Raw genomic sequence first — 15,723 nt, 5'->3', positions numbered from 1 at the left:
AAGATGAAACGGCTGAATGAAAATACTCAAGCGAATTTAGTATAAATACTGGATTCTTTATTTAAATATTGTACATATTTTAAAACATATTTACATAAATTATACCTGCATTGTTACACTGTAGACATATTTGTATCTTTCATACACACAAACATTGCTTGCTGAAAAGAGGACAATCATACCATATAGACTGCAGAAGCACCTTTGAGAACAATTTCACAGGAGAGAAAGACGGGGGCAGACTCATTTACATCAAACACTGGGCAACATGACCGAGATGAGACAAGCTTGCAATGACAGGAAAGGCCTCTTGATTATAGGTCTAGCTATTTGTTAAGGCTGAAACTGTGCTCACCCTCATACTGCAAGTTCACAGCATCATTACCTATCTCACCACCCCTCCTTCTGCATATGGGTAACATCTGACTGTCTGTCACATATAGGGCTATCGTTGAAGACAACAAAAGTTCAGAACCTTTATACACCATCTATAAACCACCGAGACAAGAACAGATGACAACTGGGTGATATTGACTTTGTAAAATGGTGCTAATAGCCGAGACAGAAACCATGCTGAAAAACAGCAGACAGTAGGACAAGTAATATTCAAATAATGGTGTCCATTATGTGTAGGAGGAAGAAACGACACGTTATCCTAACAGCAGGGCTTACAGAGCAGTGCCCTAATCATGTGTTTTTATATGGCTTTCCTTCTTTGGTTTCATAAATCTGTCTTATACTGTGTTGCAACCAGTCACATATAACTTAAACCAAGAATATAATACAGCTTTTGCTTTGATAGAACAACTTTAGGCATAGAAAAGACATTTTAATGTCCCTCTGAACATTTCCACCAAAACATCTGGCCATCACACAAGATTCAGAGCTCAAGCAATTTACAGTATTGCTGTATGATGTTTGTAACAACAAAGTGTTGTGTATGACATACACAAAGACAGTCTTTGGTGCACCTGCTTTAAACTGTAAATATATTCTCCAAACCACTTGGGTGAGCTGTTAGACAAAAGGACAGACTATCAATGAGTAGACAGTAGTCTTTGACTAATGTAATTTGATGCAGCACACACGTTTACACACACTCGTTACAATCATGGAGACCATGTTCATATAAATCATGTCAAGTCATATACAGACATCTGACTTATAAAAAGAGAAGCAGCAAACAAATATAAAGGGAAATAAGGAACTGAGAAATCAAAACAAATCTCACACACACTTAAGATTGTTAAGTCATCCATCACAAATATTTCATGTCAGCAGCCACTCCACATTCTTACTTTTAAAACTAAATAACGTTAAAAAAATACATATTTTCCTTTAAACTTATGCCTGACCTATCATTGCAATTGTAAGCATTCCCAGATGCTAGCTTTAGCTTTGTGAGATAACAAATAATTAACATTAAAAACACCACGCATTCCAATAACCACTTCTCACAAGCATACCACACTTGCACGTTTTTAACATCCTTTCTACCACACAACTGTTGCAGCGATCAATCTCAGCAAAGATCTTGTTCATTTCAGCGAGTGGAAGTGTGGGATTGATAAAGCTCACTTCAAGATTAACATCTATACAAGAAAATATATTTATGACTGCATGTGTACACCATCCACAATAGTAACAAAATTGTTCTTTGCTCCAACAACCAATGAAGAGACAACAGAAAGGCCAAAACGAAGCCCTAAAAACACAAAAGTATTTACAAGTTATTGGGATGTGTGCACCAACAGATCCTCCAGCCAAGTGACAAAAACGGATTCAACTTCACATGTAAGCTCTAACAAGTGTTATGGTTTCCCTTTACAGGTTTCTTTGATCTGAGCAATAACTAGTCAGCTCTTCGATCGTTTACAGTCCCAAACCCAATTCTTAAATCCCATTCTCTAATAACACCCATCCATTCCCAACATCAGCTTCCTCAGTCCATCTATATGCTTTGTTCAAACACATTTACGAGGAACAGACTAAAAACTGGAACAGCGGCAGCTAGCTGGGTTCAATAGTCAAGTCTATCACTACTCTCCCAAGAATCCAAAACCTTGGCATACTCCTCTTATGATATCACATTTTATACACAAGGGCTACCAGGTTTTAAAGCCCTCAGTCAATCCAAACTGTTTGACTGAAGGCTCTGAACCGTCTCTCAGTCAAATCACCTATAAAAAGAAAAAAAAAAAAAAAGTGTTGATGCCACACAATGAGACATGGGACACTGAAAGGGATCCCTCAGCCTGTCGTACTCAAATCCTTCTGCATCATGCTCAACATGACAATGTCCTAGCTGCCTGCTTCCCCTAAATCGTTCAAGCACCAAAACAAAAACGGAGGAAGACAACAAAAAATGTACACGGGTGGAAGTCGGTTTCGCAGCGAGGAGTGCGTCGTGTTGGTGGGCCTCCAGTGTTAGCCCACAGGATGCAGTGCATTTTTGGGAAGGCTGCAGGTGGAAGACTCAGGCAGATGGGACGGGACGGACACACACACACACACACACACACACACACACACACACACAGACACACACACACACACACACACACACACACACACACACACACACACACACACACACACACACACACACACACACACACACACACACTTTTAGTCTGCATATTCGGCCACAATGGACAGCAGCACCGTGATATCATCTGGCTTCCCTCCTGCAGAACAAGACACAAAAGTGTGAGGAACTGGACCAACACTTATCAGTTCAAATTACATGTGCTGTTTAAAGCATGGTGTTTTTAAAAAAGGGACAACACAGCATCTGAAGCCTAGTATACTTACCCCTTACATTCAGGCCATTGTCACACGCAAACTGTGCAAAAGGGGACATATAATTGGGGTCGTAGGCAAGGTCGTGAGCTTGCCTTGCAATACTCTGTGCAGTCTGCAGGATGCTGTCATAGTTGGTGGTCTGAAATGATCGAAAGTAAACAGCATTACATTTGAAAGACGTAAAAACAATCTGCACCTATGTTTACATACAACTGGCTACAGTATGTGTGCAGCTTCAATAAAGCAACACCTTGAGTTTTTTGAGCTCCTGAAGAATCATGTAGTCTGGCATGTTGTCAAACAGGCCGTCGGTTGCCGTCAAGATGATGTCACCGAGCTGCACGTCGAAGGAGGAGCTGTCAGCTGCTTCAGGACTAAAGGAAACAGACACGGAAAGATCAGTCAAGTGTAACAGGAGCATGCAGCACCTCAGCTGCTGTCAACAGTTTCCAATGTGGAATTTAGCAGGTCAGAAGTCACTCTGCTAAATCTTGGCAGTGGACGCGCCTGGGCGTTTAATCCGACGGCTGACTCGGAAGCAGCCTGCCTTGTGTGTCCTTGCTGAGGTCCTGTTGCTTGCTGGCGCCATACCAAGACTTAAGTTTATTTGCTTCGTCTTGAAGCGTTTTATTTTAAGGGGGCACACCACAGAGCTATAAATGTACCTTAAAAAAAAAAAAAAAGGAACATTTACTTGATGAACAGCTTAATCTTAAACTATATTTCACATAAGAACAGAATTAAACCAGTGGGGGGGGAATTCAAAAACAGGACCTCGAGACTGCTCTAAATGGATTACAGAAAGGTTTATCCCTGGTTATTGAGGCTGCCATTGTCAGAATCAAGTTGTGACACCTATCTGGGTAACCTGGCAAGCCTGTATGCATGCTTGTGCATCGTGTGTCTTACGTCATGGGGGAGCAGTTTGGAATAACATTCTTGATACTAGTTAGTGCTTATTTAGTTGCTGCAGTTGAAGGAACTAAAAAACAAACACTAAATGTTTAACGGTAACATCTATAAAGAATTATGTGACATCCTCTCTGTGTTCGTCCGCTTCAATTATGTGCCCATAAGTGTAGTATTTTAATAAGTTGTGATGATAATATAGATGACGCTGTGTTTACCTTTAAAGTCACTTAAATGTAAAGCAAAACAACAAATTATGAACAGGATATGAGAGGATATCCATGAAGGCGATATAAGAAAAGATGATCAAGTAGTATGCAGCGTAGCCTAGTTTGGCCAGGAGTGTGACACCGAAGCAGGTCTTGTTTAATCTGCAAACACTGTCTGGAAGTTCCTACTGCAACTAGGTTTGCTGCCAACATGAGAAGACGTGGCAGATTTAACAAATCCAATTTGATTCAATTCAGGGCTGCAACTAACGGATCTGATTATTTTCAAAGTCGATTAATCTGTCGATTATTTTCTCGATTAATCGATTGGTTGTTTGATCCAGAAAATGGTGAAAAAGTGTTTTGCAAAATGACATCCTCAAATGTCGTGTATTGTCCACAACTCAAAGATATTCAGTTTACTGGCATAGAGGAATGAAGAAACTAGAAAATGTTCACATTTAAGAAGGTGGAATCAGAGAAATTTAAAAGTTTTTTTTTAAATAAAAAATGACTCGCACCGATTAATCGATTATCAAAATAGTTGCCGATTAATTTAATAGTTGACAACTAATCGATTCATCTTTGCACCTCTACCTTCATTTATCTAAACAATTGTTTGGAAGCAATTGCTGAACCAGAAAGTAGCTCAGCAACAACCCAACAATTTAATTGTCATATCCACTTGTATTAGAGATGTCCTATTTAGCATTTTGTAGTCTATATGGACGACGTTTTATTTCCTGGATTGTTCAGGAAATTCTGCCGGCGTCCCCAATTTCCGGCCGGATGTCCCTCACTTTCCACTTTCTTTGTGTTGGCATTCTAAACCCTGGTGGATTTATGAGGACTATGGCTAACTGCTCCTCAGATCTCTGCAGGGTAAATCCAGACAGCTAGCTAGACTATCTGTCCAATCTGAGTCTTCTGTTGCACGACTAAAACAACTTTTGAACGAGCAAATGATTCACCAAAAGTTCCTTCCCGAGGCTATTTTGCAGAGGCATCGTTTCTCCGTCCGGCGCTTAGCGCTACCCAAGATGATTGTGATTGGTTTAAAGAAATGCCAATAAACCAGAATACGTTTTCCCGGAATGCTGTGTGGACTAGCCAGACCCTCCTCCGCAGCGCTGTGGAGGAAGGTCTGGCAATGCAAGACTAAGCATGTTGTAAAGCTCCCAGTATCGCCTCTAAAATAAATCTTTTTTTAGTTCTCTTTAAATTGCATTCACACGACTTGCAAGGATGCATCTAACACTGAGCTACTGACCTGTCACTGAGCACCACCCCTTCAGCTCCAGGAGGAGCGATTGACAACTGGAAGGGCGTATTAAAATAGTGCTGTTGCTCGTCTGACCGATGAACCACCTCTCCTCCCCGAACCACCAGGAAACCTGAGTCCCCTAGGTTACACGTGTGTAGCCGGTGACTCCGCCGATCCAGAACCACAATACAGGCTGTGCTGCTCCCTACAAACAGAGGTGAGCAAGGCAACAATAAGGTTATGGATATAGAGCATAATTTGACAAGAGAACAGTGAAAAAGAAAGAGCAGAAAGTGCAAAAATATCTTTTCAAGTTTGGATAGACAGGCAGAAAATAAGCACCGGCTGAATTTGTTTTTCTAGAGGGGTAGAATGCTGTTCAACCAATACATCACCACCTTTGTGTGCGCCTTCCTCATCAATTTCATTAGATTAGATTCAATTTCATGGTTCCACAGTGGGTGGTTGAGATTATTATGCAATTTGCAAGTGAAAAAGGGAGAAAACATACAAGGGTCATGGACCGTGCCTGTCCCAGAATCCCTGTGAGTGCAGCTTTAGGTGCCAACAGTGCAAGTAACCTTGAGCAGACCGATTCCCAAAATAAAAGTAAGTCATTTGACAGACATCGTGATAAGGGGGGCGGAGGTTAACATTCAGTGTACTGGCTGTAACTCAGGGATACAGAGTCTCAGAAGAAATGTGACCTTGGTCACATGTGCACGGTTTTAAAAACTGTTCAACCCTCCTGCAGTGTCAGTTACAGATGGATTCTTGACCTTTTTGGAACTCTATAAGACTAAATGTTCACCCTGAGTAAAATGGAAAACCATTTAGCCCCACAAGGTCACTGAGTCTCAACTTCTAAGGCTGTGTTCAGACAGAAAAACAGCGATTTTCCGCAGGGTCTCACTCCACCACTGTCTGTACTATAATGTATCCTCTGTGAGAGTTTTGGCGTCTGTGTGTACTCACCTAGCAGGGGAACTTTATTCTGTAGAAGCTCATAGTAGCCAGAGGTCAGGATACCCACTGGACTACTGGGAGTAAAGCGTCCCTCCTTCACCAGTCGCTCACAGGTTCTCATTAATGTGGCGGAGAACTGAGACGGGTCGACACCATAGTCACGCCAACCACCAACGCCATCTGCAACACCTGATGGACCAAAGGGGAAAACAATTTGAATTTAATTGTTGTTCTTTGGGTGCTCACCCATCCGTGTATAAATGCTTAAGATTAGTTGATTAATCAATTAGTCAATCGACAATAAAATACAGTAAAAAAAAAACTATTTTGATAATTATTTGATACATTGTTAAGGAAAGATAAAGGAATGAAACATTGTCTGGTTCCAGCTTTGCAAAGAAATGTAAGACCTGCTACTTTTGCCTTGTGTGATAACTATCTAGCTCAGACAAAACAAGCAATTTTTTAATTAAAGTAATCTACATTCTGTACAATATGGTATGTGAAAACATCAGTACTGATTATAATACGCTTCCACGCTCTACCTTTAGTTTCGTTTTCTCTTTGTATTGCAGGTGGAAGTCAACAAAAAATAAGAAACTAAAATTACACGCAAAATACACTGGGAATCCCAAATGTCCCGTTGCACTACTGGAAGGACCAGCATCCAAGTAGGACTGCACATTCCCTTAAAACTATAAAACACAGCGTGTATGTGTCGACCAAGCCACGTGGTTAGTCTAGTATTTCGCTGTGTTTACCCCATAGATTGTAACAGTATGTGGTTTACCCTCATGTCAACAGGGCGGTGCGGACAATTTAAAGCAACACTCAGCTAAGCTATTGGCTAAGCTAGCAGGCTACTGACGCTATTAGCAACATGGCTGCCTCCATGCTCAACCATTCTGACCTTTGCAAGACATTGTGGTGTTAAGTCTGAGACGTTGTAATAAGAGGTTTTTCAGCCCTGTCCACCTTTAATTGAGCTTATCTATGCATCCTAATTTGATGTGTTTAATATCTTGCGTTACCGCTGTGTATTCCTCAGTTGGAGCTCATCTAGGTGAAAGGTCACTCGGGGTTACACCTAAAATAAATACCCGCTAACGGCACACAATCGCAGTTCATGTATAAATGTCACGATTGCAACTGCATTTACCTTCTGTAAACATTTGACCGGGTTCAAATAAGCTCAACACGACCAAGATAACTGCGACAAGGGGAAATAAGGTATGGTTCTGTTTTTGGAGGGGGTGGTGGCTGTTGTGTTTTCATCCGAGGGATCGGTGCACGTGCAGGCTAGCCTGAACTGAAGGTCACCTGAACACAGAGGGTATCTAGCGTGCATCTGCAAGCCAAAATTACAGTGCTTTCATGCCAGAGAGCTTACCCAAAACATCGGCGTTCCTGTTCCGCGCAATGAAGCAGGCATCATCTCCGTAGCACATCCCTTTCTTAAGGATCCCTTTGCGAAAGTCTTTACCGAAGCCATAACTGGCGGTGATCAGGCTGTAGTCCCGACCGTCCGTCTGAGAGAGTCCGCCCAGGACAGCCCTGGCTACCAGTCTGCCATAAGACAGTACGGATAACATCCCCTAGCAAGCAGCTACCCCTTCTTGTGAGCACGCACACGCTGTCTCCCTTCTCTCTACCCGACCCCTCTGCCACCTGCCTGCCTGCTAGGCTACTTTCTTCTAATCAATCCCCGGCTTTCTGTCTTTATCCGTCCATTCGCTCCCGACTGGCCCGCTCCCGTGAAATAGTAACGTGGCCCCAGTACAGCAGCTGCTAACCGTGCGCACGGACTGATTAACGGTCAGTTTATGTCTGAAATGTACATTTAACAAACGAAGTTCCTCCGCTGTGCTCTCTCCTTCCCGACATGTTTCCACTGTGTGCTGTGCACCGGTCCGGACTGTACTCTTAATACATGCATGGTCCAGACAGAAAGCTGCGAGCACATACGGGTGTTTACACTATGACGTCACGGCTCACAGACATCATCCAATGACAACGCAGCCCGCAGTTCCTCTCGAGAGTTAGCGAGTGCTCAGATACGCTCGGCTACTCTGCCCACCACTGGTGTACGCCGGCGTGGTAAATGGTGCGGACCCACTTGCACTTGCTCCAACGGTTCTAACTGGACGTAACCGGACGTAACGGACGGATGTTGGACCGAACCATCGTTGGCACCCATTTTTAGCCGGTTATTTTATAATTTAACAAGCGCTCCAGAAAACCCACTGCAAACTCAATTTAAATTGATCAAATAATTAATTGTTATAAAATACAGCTCACGGTGAGCTGAGGTCAGAAACCTACGCAGTATATGTCAAAAACGGAGCTAGATTAAGATAGCTAGTTCTAGTTGGTGTCCAAATAAGTGCTATAATAAATGCATTGACTTCTTAAAGTAAAACACATCTGAAAATATAACATATTTGTTTTTATTGTTGGTTTTTTGGCTTCATGGTGGTCTCACCGCATGGACGTCACAGCAAACTGTTTCCACCTCTATTCTAGGCTACAGGGTACTAGCTGCGCATCAAAACGAGCGTACCCCAGCTAGAAAGAATCCACCCCGAGCCATAACGGAGCCGACAGAGGGAGAGAAGACGACAACAACTCAGTATCGTCGAATTATCATCTAAGAACACAGATACAACATCAGTTCACGGTAATAAATAATTATAACGTTACTCCATGATGATGTTGTAGGCTCAACGAAAGATCAGAGCGGCACACATTAGCCTATAATATGATGGATCCTTAGTGGTTCTATTCAAGTGAATGCGCAGGATGATAATGGTGCAATTATTTGTAGGCCTAGCTACTCATTGTTTAAAAAAAACAAAAAAAAACACAGGTCATCGTTTACTCATATTGGTTATGGTACCGTTATATCATTTAATTTATTTAGGCCTATTTCTTTTCAGATTAACCAAATGAGAGAATAATGGTGAGAATAGGCCTACTCTATCTTCGAAACTTTGTGAACTACGATTCTCTTTTTGGATTGAATAAGACTGTTTCTTGCTCATTGTTAAATGAAAAGGTAGCACTAGGCCATTTTTTCAAGTCATTCTTACGATCAGGGAAAGCAATGTTAGGTTGTGTAGCCTAATGCTTGATTGTTTTTCATGATCATTCCCTTGAACACTTTTCTCTGTAGGGCCATAATGAGGAGGTTGTGTGAGGTGGCTCTTGTGTCCCTTCTTATTGGGTTTCTGTTGAACACTGAATCAACATGGGCTAAAAAAGGTAGCAGCAGCAGCAGCAAGAAAACGTCATCTTCTAGCAACAAGGGTGGGACACAATCAAAACCATCCTCTCAGCCAGGATACCCCCGACAGCCACAGAGTCCCAATCGAAACCCCAATCCTTATCCTCCTGGTGGAAGTTACCCAGGAGCAGGCAACACTAATCCAGGAGGAGTTCCCAGACAAAATCCACCAAGTTATCCAGGAGCTGGTAGTAACCCCAACCAGTATCCTGGTAGAGCCAATCCTGGAGGTTATCCAAACCAGAACCCCGCAGGTGGATATCCAGCTGCAGGAGGCTACCCAGCAGCAGGTGGCTATCCCAACCAATATCCAGGCAGAGCTGGCAACCCACCTAACCAGTACCCTGCTGCAGGAGGCTACCCGGCTGCAGGAGGCTACCCAGCGGCAGGTGGCTATCCCAACCAATATCCAGGCAGAGCTGGCAACCCAGGAGGATATCCTAACCAGTACCCAGCTGCAGGTGGCTACCCAGCTGCAGGAGGCTACCCAGCTGCAGGAGGTTACCCAGTCAGAGGAGGAAATACAGGACAGGGTTGGGGTCAGCCTGGAGCCTATCCAGGGGGTTACCCTGGTGGGGGGGTTGGTGGTTACCCCGGTGGGGGGGCTGGTGGTTACCCCGGTGGGGGGGTTGGTAGTTACCCCAACTGGAACCCAAATAATAAGATCCTTAGTCCCCGCTATGGTGGAGGTGGATATGGTGGAGGAGGATATGGTGGCGGCCCAGGGATGGGAGGGTCTCCATTCTCTCGTTCTGTACAGGGTATGGGTTACCAGCCCCAGTCTTCAGGTTTTGCCAAAAAAGCCATGTTGGCAGCAGGCGTTGGTGCTGTGGCTGGAATGGCCGTTGGATATGGACTAGGGCGCTTCCCTCGACCACACTTTAATTTCCGCAACCCTGAAGAAGAGCAATACTACAACAACTATATGTACCGCCGTTATGGCACCCAATCTACAGATGAAAAAGACTACGGCCGTGATTACGTCTACAATCCTCCGCCACGAGCAGAGACTTATGACAAGTTCATGCAACGCTGTATGAATAGGACTGACCTTCTTAAAGACCAGGGGAGCAGCTCTACCGTGCCTAAAAGTCAGGGTGGAGGTGATAATGATGACACCGTCGGCATAGAGGAGATTGGATACCCAGCCTTAATTGAGCAATTGAAGTCCCGGCGCTGTGTTGAGCAGTACATGGTCTACTCTGAGAGTTTTCTGCAGGAACGAAAAGCCGAACAACAACTGCAGCCAAGAGGCAGCAGCCCTCCGAGCTACGGGGTGATTCAACTGTTCACCTCCCTCCTCATGCTACTGTCCAGCATGCTCCTTCTCCAGTGAGAATACTTTGATTTCCTTTTACCATACTCCAAATGGATTTCTGCTTCCTCCATTATAACTGCACGTCCATATACCGCTTATGTATTATAATCTCATAGCAAGCTTTCTGGGTCATATTTAGTCAATCCTCTATTATTGCGGCAAAAAACTACTAAAAGGTAACAAAATGCAGATGTGTATAAAGTAAGTCAATTTTAAGAGGCAGCAGTCAGTTGTGTGTTGTACATGCTGCACTGTTTTTCTTTCAAGAATATATTTAGCACTTTTATACTCCACATTATTGAACACTGAATGCATAGAAGATTCAGGGTACTTTAGTTTAGTTTTTTGTGACAATTTATTGTGACAGTATGTCTACTATATGCTACTTTGTAAAATAGGAATGTGACATTAAGGATTTTATATATTTACAAAAACATCACTAACTTCATTACATCATTCATTCATCCTTTTCATCTGGAGAATTCAACAGACTGATTCTTCCGTGCGTTGGTTAAATATTCTTTTATCAAAGGAACATTTTGTTTTCATCAAATATAAAAGAATGTTTAAGCCAGAGTTTAGCTAATTTTAAGAACAGGGCTTTTAAAGGGGAGATTTTCAGATTGTCAGTGCAAAGTGCAGATGGTGTTCACTTCCAAATTATAGTTTAATAGCCATAAGCTGTTTTTTAAAGGACCACTCACAAAGGCACCAAAAGGAAAAGAAAATATGTTATAAACATAGACTGTTAATATTAATGGACAGAGCATGTGTGACATCACCCATTGGTTTGTGGAGATCTGCTATGAGTCGTCGAGTTTGCCGTTACGGGCGCAGCCATCCTGGTTTCGGATGTGACGATTTTAGACGAGAGGGAGGAGCCACGTTACGTTACACACTTTCACTGGCAATCACATCATAGCCACGCCCTAAAACACCCCATGCTTTATCGCCGATTTTAAAATCAACGAGACCATAATTCAAAACATGAACATCATTCTGTGTTGCAGAAGACTTAAAACTATTGATTGAGACCATAAACTCATTACGAAAATGTTTACTGAGGTAATAAATCAAGTGAGACGTGGGTCACTTTCTCATAGACTTCTACAGAAACCGACCTCCTTTTGCAACTGCATGTGTCGCCCCCTGCTGGAATTCAGATAGAATGCAGGTTTAAGGCACTTCTGCATTTGCAGCACTTCGCCGAACCGGATGCTTTGTCCATTACTATTTACAGTCAATGGTTATAAATATAGGAGAAATAAATGCCTTCAGTTCCACAATGTGATTTGCTGGGAGTTTGCTCAACATGATAATCTGTGGATCTGTGGTGATGATTGGCTCTAAATTGTTGTATATTGGCCAAGAAGAGACCATTAAATTGTCAAAAAATGAGCCATGTGCACATTTTGATACAAACCCTTGCCCCTGTTGGCGTTTGCATATTAAGTCAAACTTCCCTTATGACCACCAAATTGGTAATTTCCCTTTGGACAAATGGTTTACTATCCCACAATAAAAAGCTAAACACTAGTATGACAGAAATCAAAATACGACTGGAGGTGTCCTCAAAGTAAAGTAAAGCTCTACTCCTTCTCAGGTACCTGATACTAACACTTTGTTTATTGCCTGTAAAATCCTGGATTGCATGCAATAGCATGTGTTCTTTGATGTGCAGCAAATGTCGTCTTTAGTGCTGTTGTGATGTTGCTACCTTGCCTGCAGCTGTTGAGAACAATAGGTGCATTTGTTGACAACAGCGCCTGATGCAGTGCTACATGTAGTTTGGTGAAAGCTGGGATTTGATTGAGGTTTTGAACAGATAAAGTTCCACGACAATTCAAGACTTTTATCCTAAATTCTGGCATCCCAGAACTAATTCTAAGCTTTATATCTGTACCTTAACCTTAACACACATAGTATCTTTATGTCGTATCTGTCATCAGTCCGAAAAGATTAACACTGAAACTGAAAGCACTGGCAATGGCTTAAAACTGCCTGGAAACAGTGGAAGTCACAGAGTCTGTCACATTGTATGTGAATACTGCTGTAAGTATTGGCGGGTCTGTAAATACCTCTGTTTGTGTTTCACGAACTCTAGTCTCATGGTGTGTGTCTCCAGGAATCTAAATTTTGCTCTCCTTTGCCTCACACTGGGTTTGCGAGATTGTGTATAGTGAAGTTTATCTGTACATTATTTCTTTGTGTTTGTCTTTTATCTTATCTCTTTCCCTATGGGTTCTGTAAAGCACTTTGTAACTGTGTTTTGAAAATTGCTACATAAATTAAGTTTGCAGGCTTTTCAAGGGAGTTTAAACCAAGTAAATGTGCAGTTTAAATAAAAACTGTCACTTTTCATTTCATCCTGCTATTTTAAACAGAGTTCTGGTGTACACACACACACACACACACACGCTTCACATTTCACTTTTATTCTTGTAATCTCCCAGTTTGTTTTCATACTGCAAGGTTTTTCCTGTTCATTTTTGTTGATTCTGGCAAAATGTTTTCTAGGCTGTAGAATATCTATAAAGTGCACTTATTTCCCTTTAGGTTTAGATATTCTGTACTGTCTTTGAGCTCAGATTGGGAGTACAGTCATGTATGTTAATCGTCTGGTTTGACTTGCTGTTTTGCCATGGATATTTATGTGCTAAATAAAATATAACACAATAAGGGTTTTCTTGCCTTAATGACATCATTTCATAAACACTGTCACATATTCTTGTTCACAATCCATTTTAAGACAATGAAACAAAGACAGACTAATCATGTTTCCTAACTAGTATAGTTATTTGTAGTTCAACTCTCAGCCATTATTTGTTTTGACTAAGTATATCTGCAGTTTCTGACAGGACATTATTGAATTACATCACTCTTCTTCAGACTTTAGACTAAATGTTTTAGGCAAAGCTTTTTATTTAACGGTGATGCATTTGATATATTTTGTTGAATATAAAAAGCTCAAAATGTAGCTGCAACAATTAGTCGCCAGACAGTAAAGTTTAATTAATTTATTTTCAAATGGGAGTTTTTTGTCTAATGTATTGTAGACCAAATTATAAATCGATAGATCATGAAAATACTCAGCAGAAATAATCGTTAGTTTCAGCCCTAGTCAAAACATGTTTAAATTCCCCAAAGGAAGGTGTTGTATAGTCACTCATATTGATTCCCAGCCAAAGTTCCTTATTAATTGTTTTTGATTGCCTAAAAGTAGTAGTAAGTATATTGAGTCAGTAATCATACTGGAATCGGCCCTTAAAATACTATGTGTATGCTTTTATTGTAGAATGTGGTTGCTAAAGCCCATGAAGTCCCTGCACTCATATATAGTTAGTAGGATCAGGACAGGAAGGATAATTTGTTTAAATTAGCTTTTATTTAATTTGATAAGATGATTGATCACTAGCCTAGTGATCAGATGTGTTAAATGTCTCTTATCCAGGCTGCTATAAGGAAAGACACCACGTGACCAAGCGTGAGAAAGATGTTAGTCGTGGGAGTGGGGGCAGCCGCTGAAACAAAGGCTCTCCAGAGAGACTGGTTGTGAAATCTTTGGCCTTCGTTGTGGTAAAGCCGTTGATCTTGCTCAGAAGAGGCTGTCTTATGGCCGTGATGATTCCCAGATCCATGCTTTGGCCTACCAAAGAAGCCTAGCCCATATCCGGTGCCTGTGCCTCCCAGCATCCCTGCTGCTGCTGCTCCCGCCCACTTCAGGCCCTGCTTGGGGAGGCCTCGGCTCTGGGAGGGCGGCGCTTTGTCGCCATCACTTTTTCCTCGACCCTTGAAGCCACGCTTACTGTATGCACCTGGGCACAGAGCTGCCATAAGTAACAGCCAAACCCACAGTGAGAGAAGCTTCTGCTGGCCAGTCATACTTACTGGAGATGTTTACCCTGCAAAAACACACCTACATACATAAATAAATCAGTGGCAGGTGAAGGCTGAGGGTGAATAACCTAAGCCTGATCAAATTAAAATGATATTGCTCTGAATATATTTTTGCATGGCGTATTTATTCTTTTATTTGAGAGACAACGAAAGAGGGGTTTGTACAGTCTGTTGGCTGTCGTTCAAACTGGCATTAAAGCTTTTGATTGAGCTCAATGCCCATCCAAAGTCACATGCTAACCAGCACTAACACAATAGACTTCCAGAACTATCCACATGCTCTGTCAACACTGGGATAAGCTGGGCATTTTGTGTGTGATGCATACTGTATTTCTCCCTTCCATGATGCATTTGTGTTTCCTGGCTCTGATAAGCAATGTACATTTCCCTAGGTTGTTACCAAACAAATTAATGATGTATAATCAAAGGGTGTGTAAATGCAATGGTATGTACTATTGTGATACATCTGGCAGGAGATGATTCATAAATCTTACATCACACAGGTAAAATATGCTGATACAATCCATTTTGTAATTAATAACGTATTCATTAAGAATATTTAAATGTTTTATTTTACCTTTCTGATTGGTCACACCAAGAAGTCGTAATGCTGGAGCGGCGGTCCTTTGTCAAACCACAACACGTACAGTGGAGAAGAGCAGCATTTTGGTGTAAGTATTATTTCCACACCAACATTCACTCAACAGAGCCAGCATAGCTCCTCCCCAAAACAAACCCTGCTTTGCTATTGGTTCAAGATCAATAATACAGTACCAGTTGAATGATTTTGGCTGATGGCGGCATTTCACACATTTGCAACACCTAGTTTTCTCCCATGATTCACCAAATACAAAGGCTGGTGCAAAAACAAATATATTACTGTCTGCATTGGCTTGTTAACTTACTTCTTACTCTGGCTCTTTAGCTGGAAGGATGGCCTGTAGCACAAGAAACTAGAAGTATTATTTTAAGATCCATCCATTTAACAGGAAAAAAAAATTTTTAGGATTAATTTGCACTGTACTTTTTATTTTAGGGCTATTTTCATCATGTACAATTAAAACCAGATATA

The 15,723-nt window shown here is 41.8% G+C and overlaps 2 protein-coding genes across 2 annotated transcripts; one reads left to right on the top strand and one right to left on the bottom strand.

Annotated features, from left to right (window-relative positions):
* Window positions 1-35: 35 nt before the first annotated feature.
* On the bottom strand, window positions 36-8,109 carry LOC144531576 (protein phosphatase PTC7 homolog). The gene is made up of 6 exons (XM_078271809.1): window positions 7,544-8,109; window positions 6,163-6,342; window positions 5,194-5,392; window positions 3,056-3,179; window positions 2,815-2,944; window positions 36-2,687 (listed from the first exon to the last, which is right to left on the bottom strand). The coding sequence occupies exons 1-6, from the start codon at window positions 7,743-7,745 to the stop codon at window positions 2,629-2,631; spliced, it is 894 nt and encodes a 297-aa protein (XP_078127935.1). The 5' UTR covers window positions 7,746-8,109; the 3' UTR covers window positions 36-2,628.
* Window positions 6,781-13,438, top strand: LOC144531574 (uncharacterized). Its single transcript, XM_078271805.1, has 3 exons — window positions 6,781-6,887; window positions 8,677-8,830; window positions 9,326-13,438. The coding sequence occupies exon 3, from the start codon at window positions 9,333-9,335 to the stop codon at window positions 10,770-10,772; it is 1,440 nt and encodes a 479-aa protein (XP_078127931.1). The 5' UTR covers window positions 6,781-6,887; window positions 8,677-8,830; window positions 9,326-9,332; the 3' UTR covers window positions 10,773-13,438.
* The last annotated feature ends 2,285 nt before the right edge of the window (window positions 13,439-15,723 follow it).

Source organism: Sander vitreus, chromosome 16, assembly GCF_031162955.1.
Source record: "Sander vitreus isolate 19-12246 chromosome 16, sanVit1, whole genome shotgun sequence".
Taxonomy (NCBI): domain Eukaryota; kingdom Metazoa; phylum Chordata; class Actinopteri; order Perciformes; family Percidae; genus Sander; species Sander vitreus.
Note: the sequence above shows the minus strand (reverse complement) of the source record. Positions and strands in the feature narration are given on the sequence as shown.

Bases quoted from the DNA above. Each gene is read 5' to 3' on its own strand.
- LOC144531576 (XM_078271809.1), bottom strand. From the start codon at position 7,745: ATGTTATCCGTACTGTCTTATGGCAGACTGGTAGCCAGGGCTGTCCTG. The intron at 6,343-7,543 runs GTAAGCTCTCTG...TTGGTCCATCAG, and splicing joins CAGGAACGCCGATGTTTTGG to GTGTTGCAGATGGCGTTGGT. The intron at 5,393-6,162 runs GTGAGTACACAC...CTCTGTTTGTAG, and splicing joins GAATAAAGTTCCCCTGCTAG to GGAGCAGCACAGCCTGTATT.
- LOC144531574 (XM_078271805.1), top strand. From the start codon at position 9,333: ATGAGGAGGTTGTGTGAGGTGGCTCTTGTGTCCCTTCTTATTGGGTTT.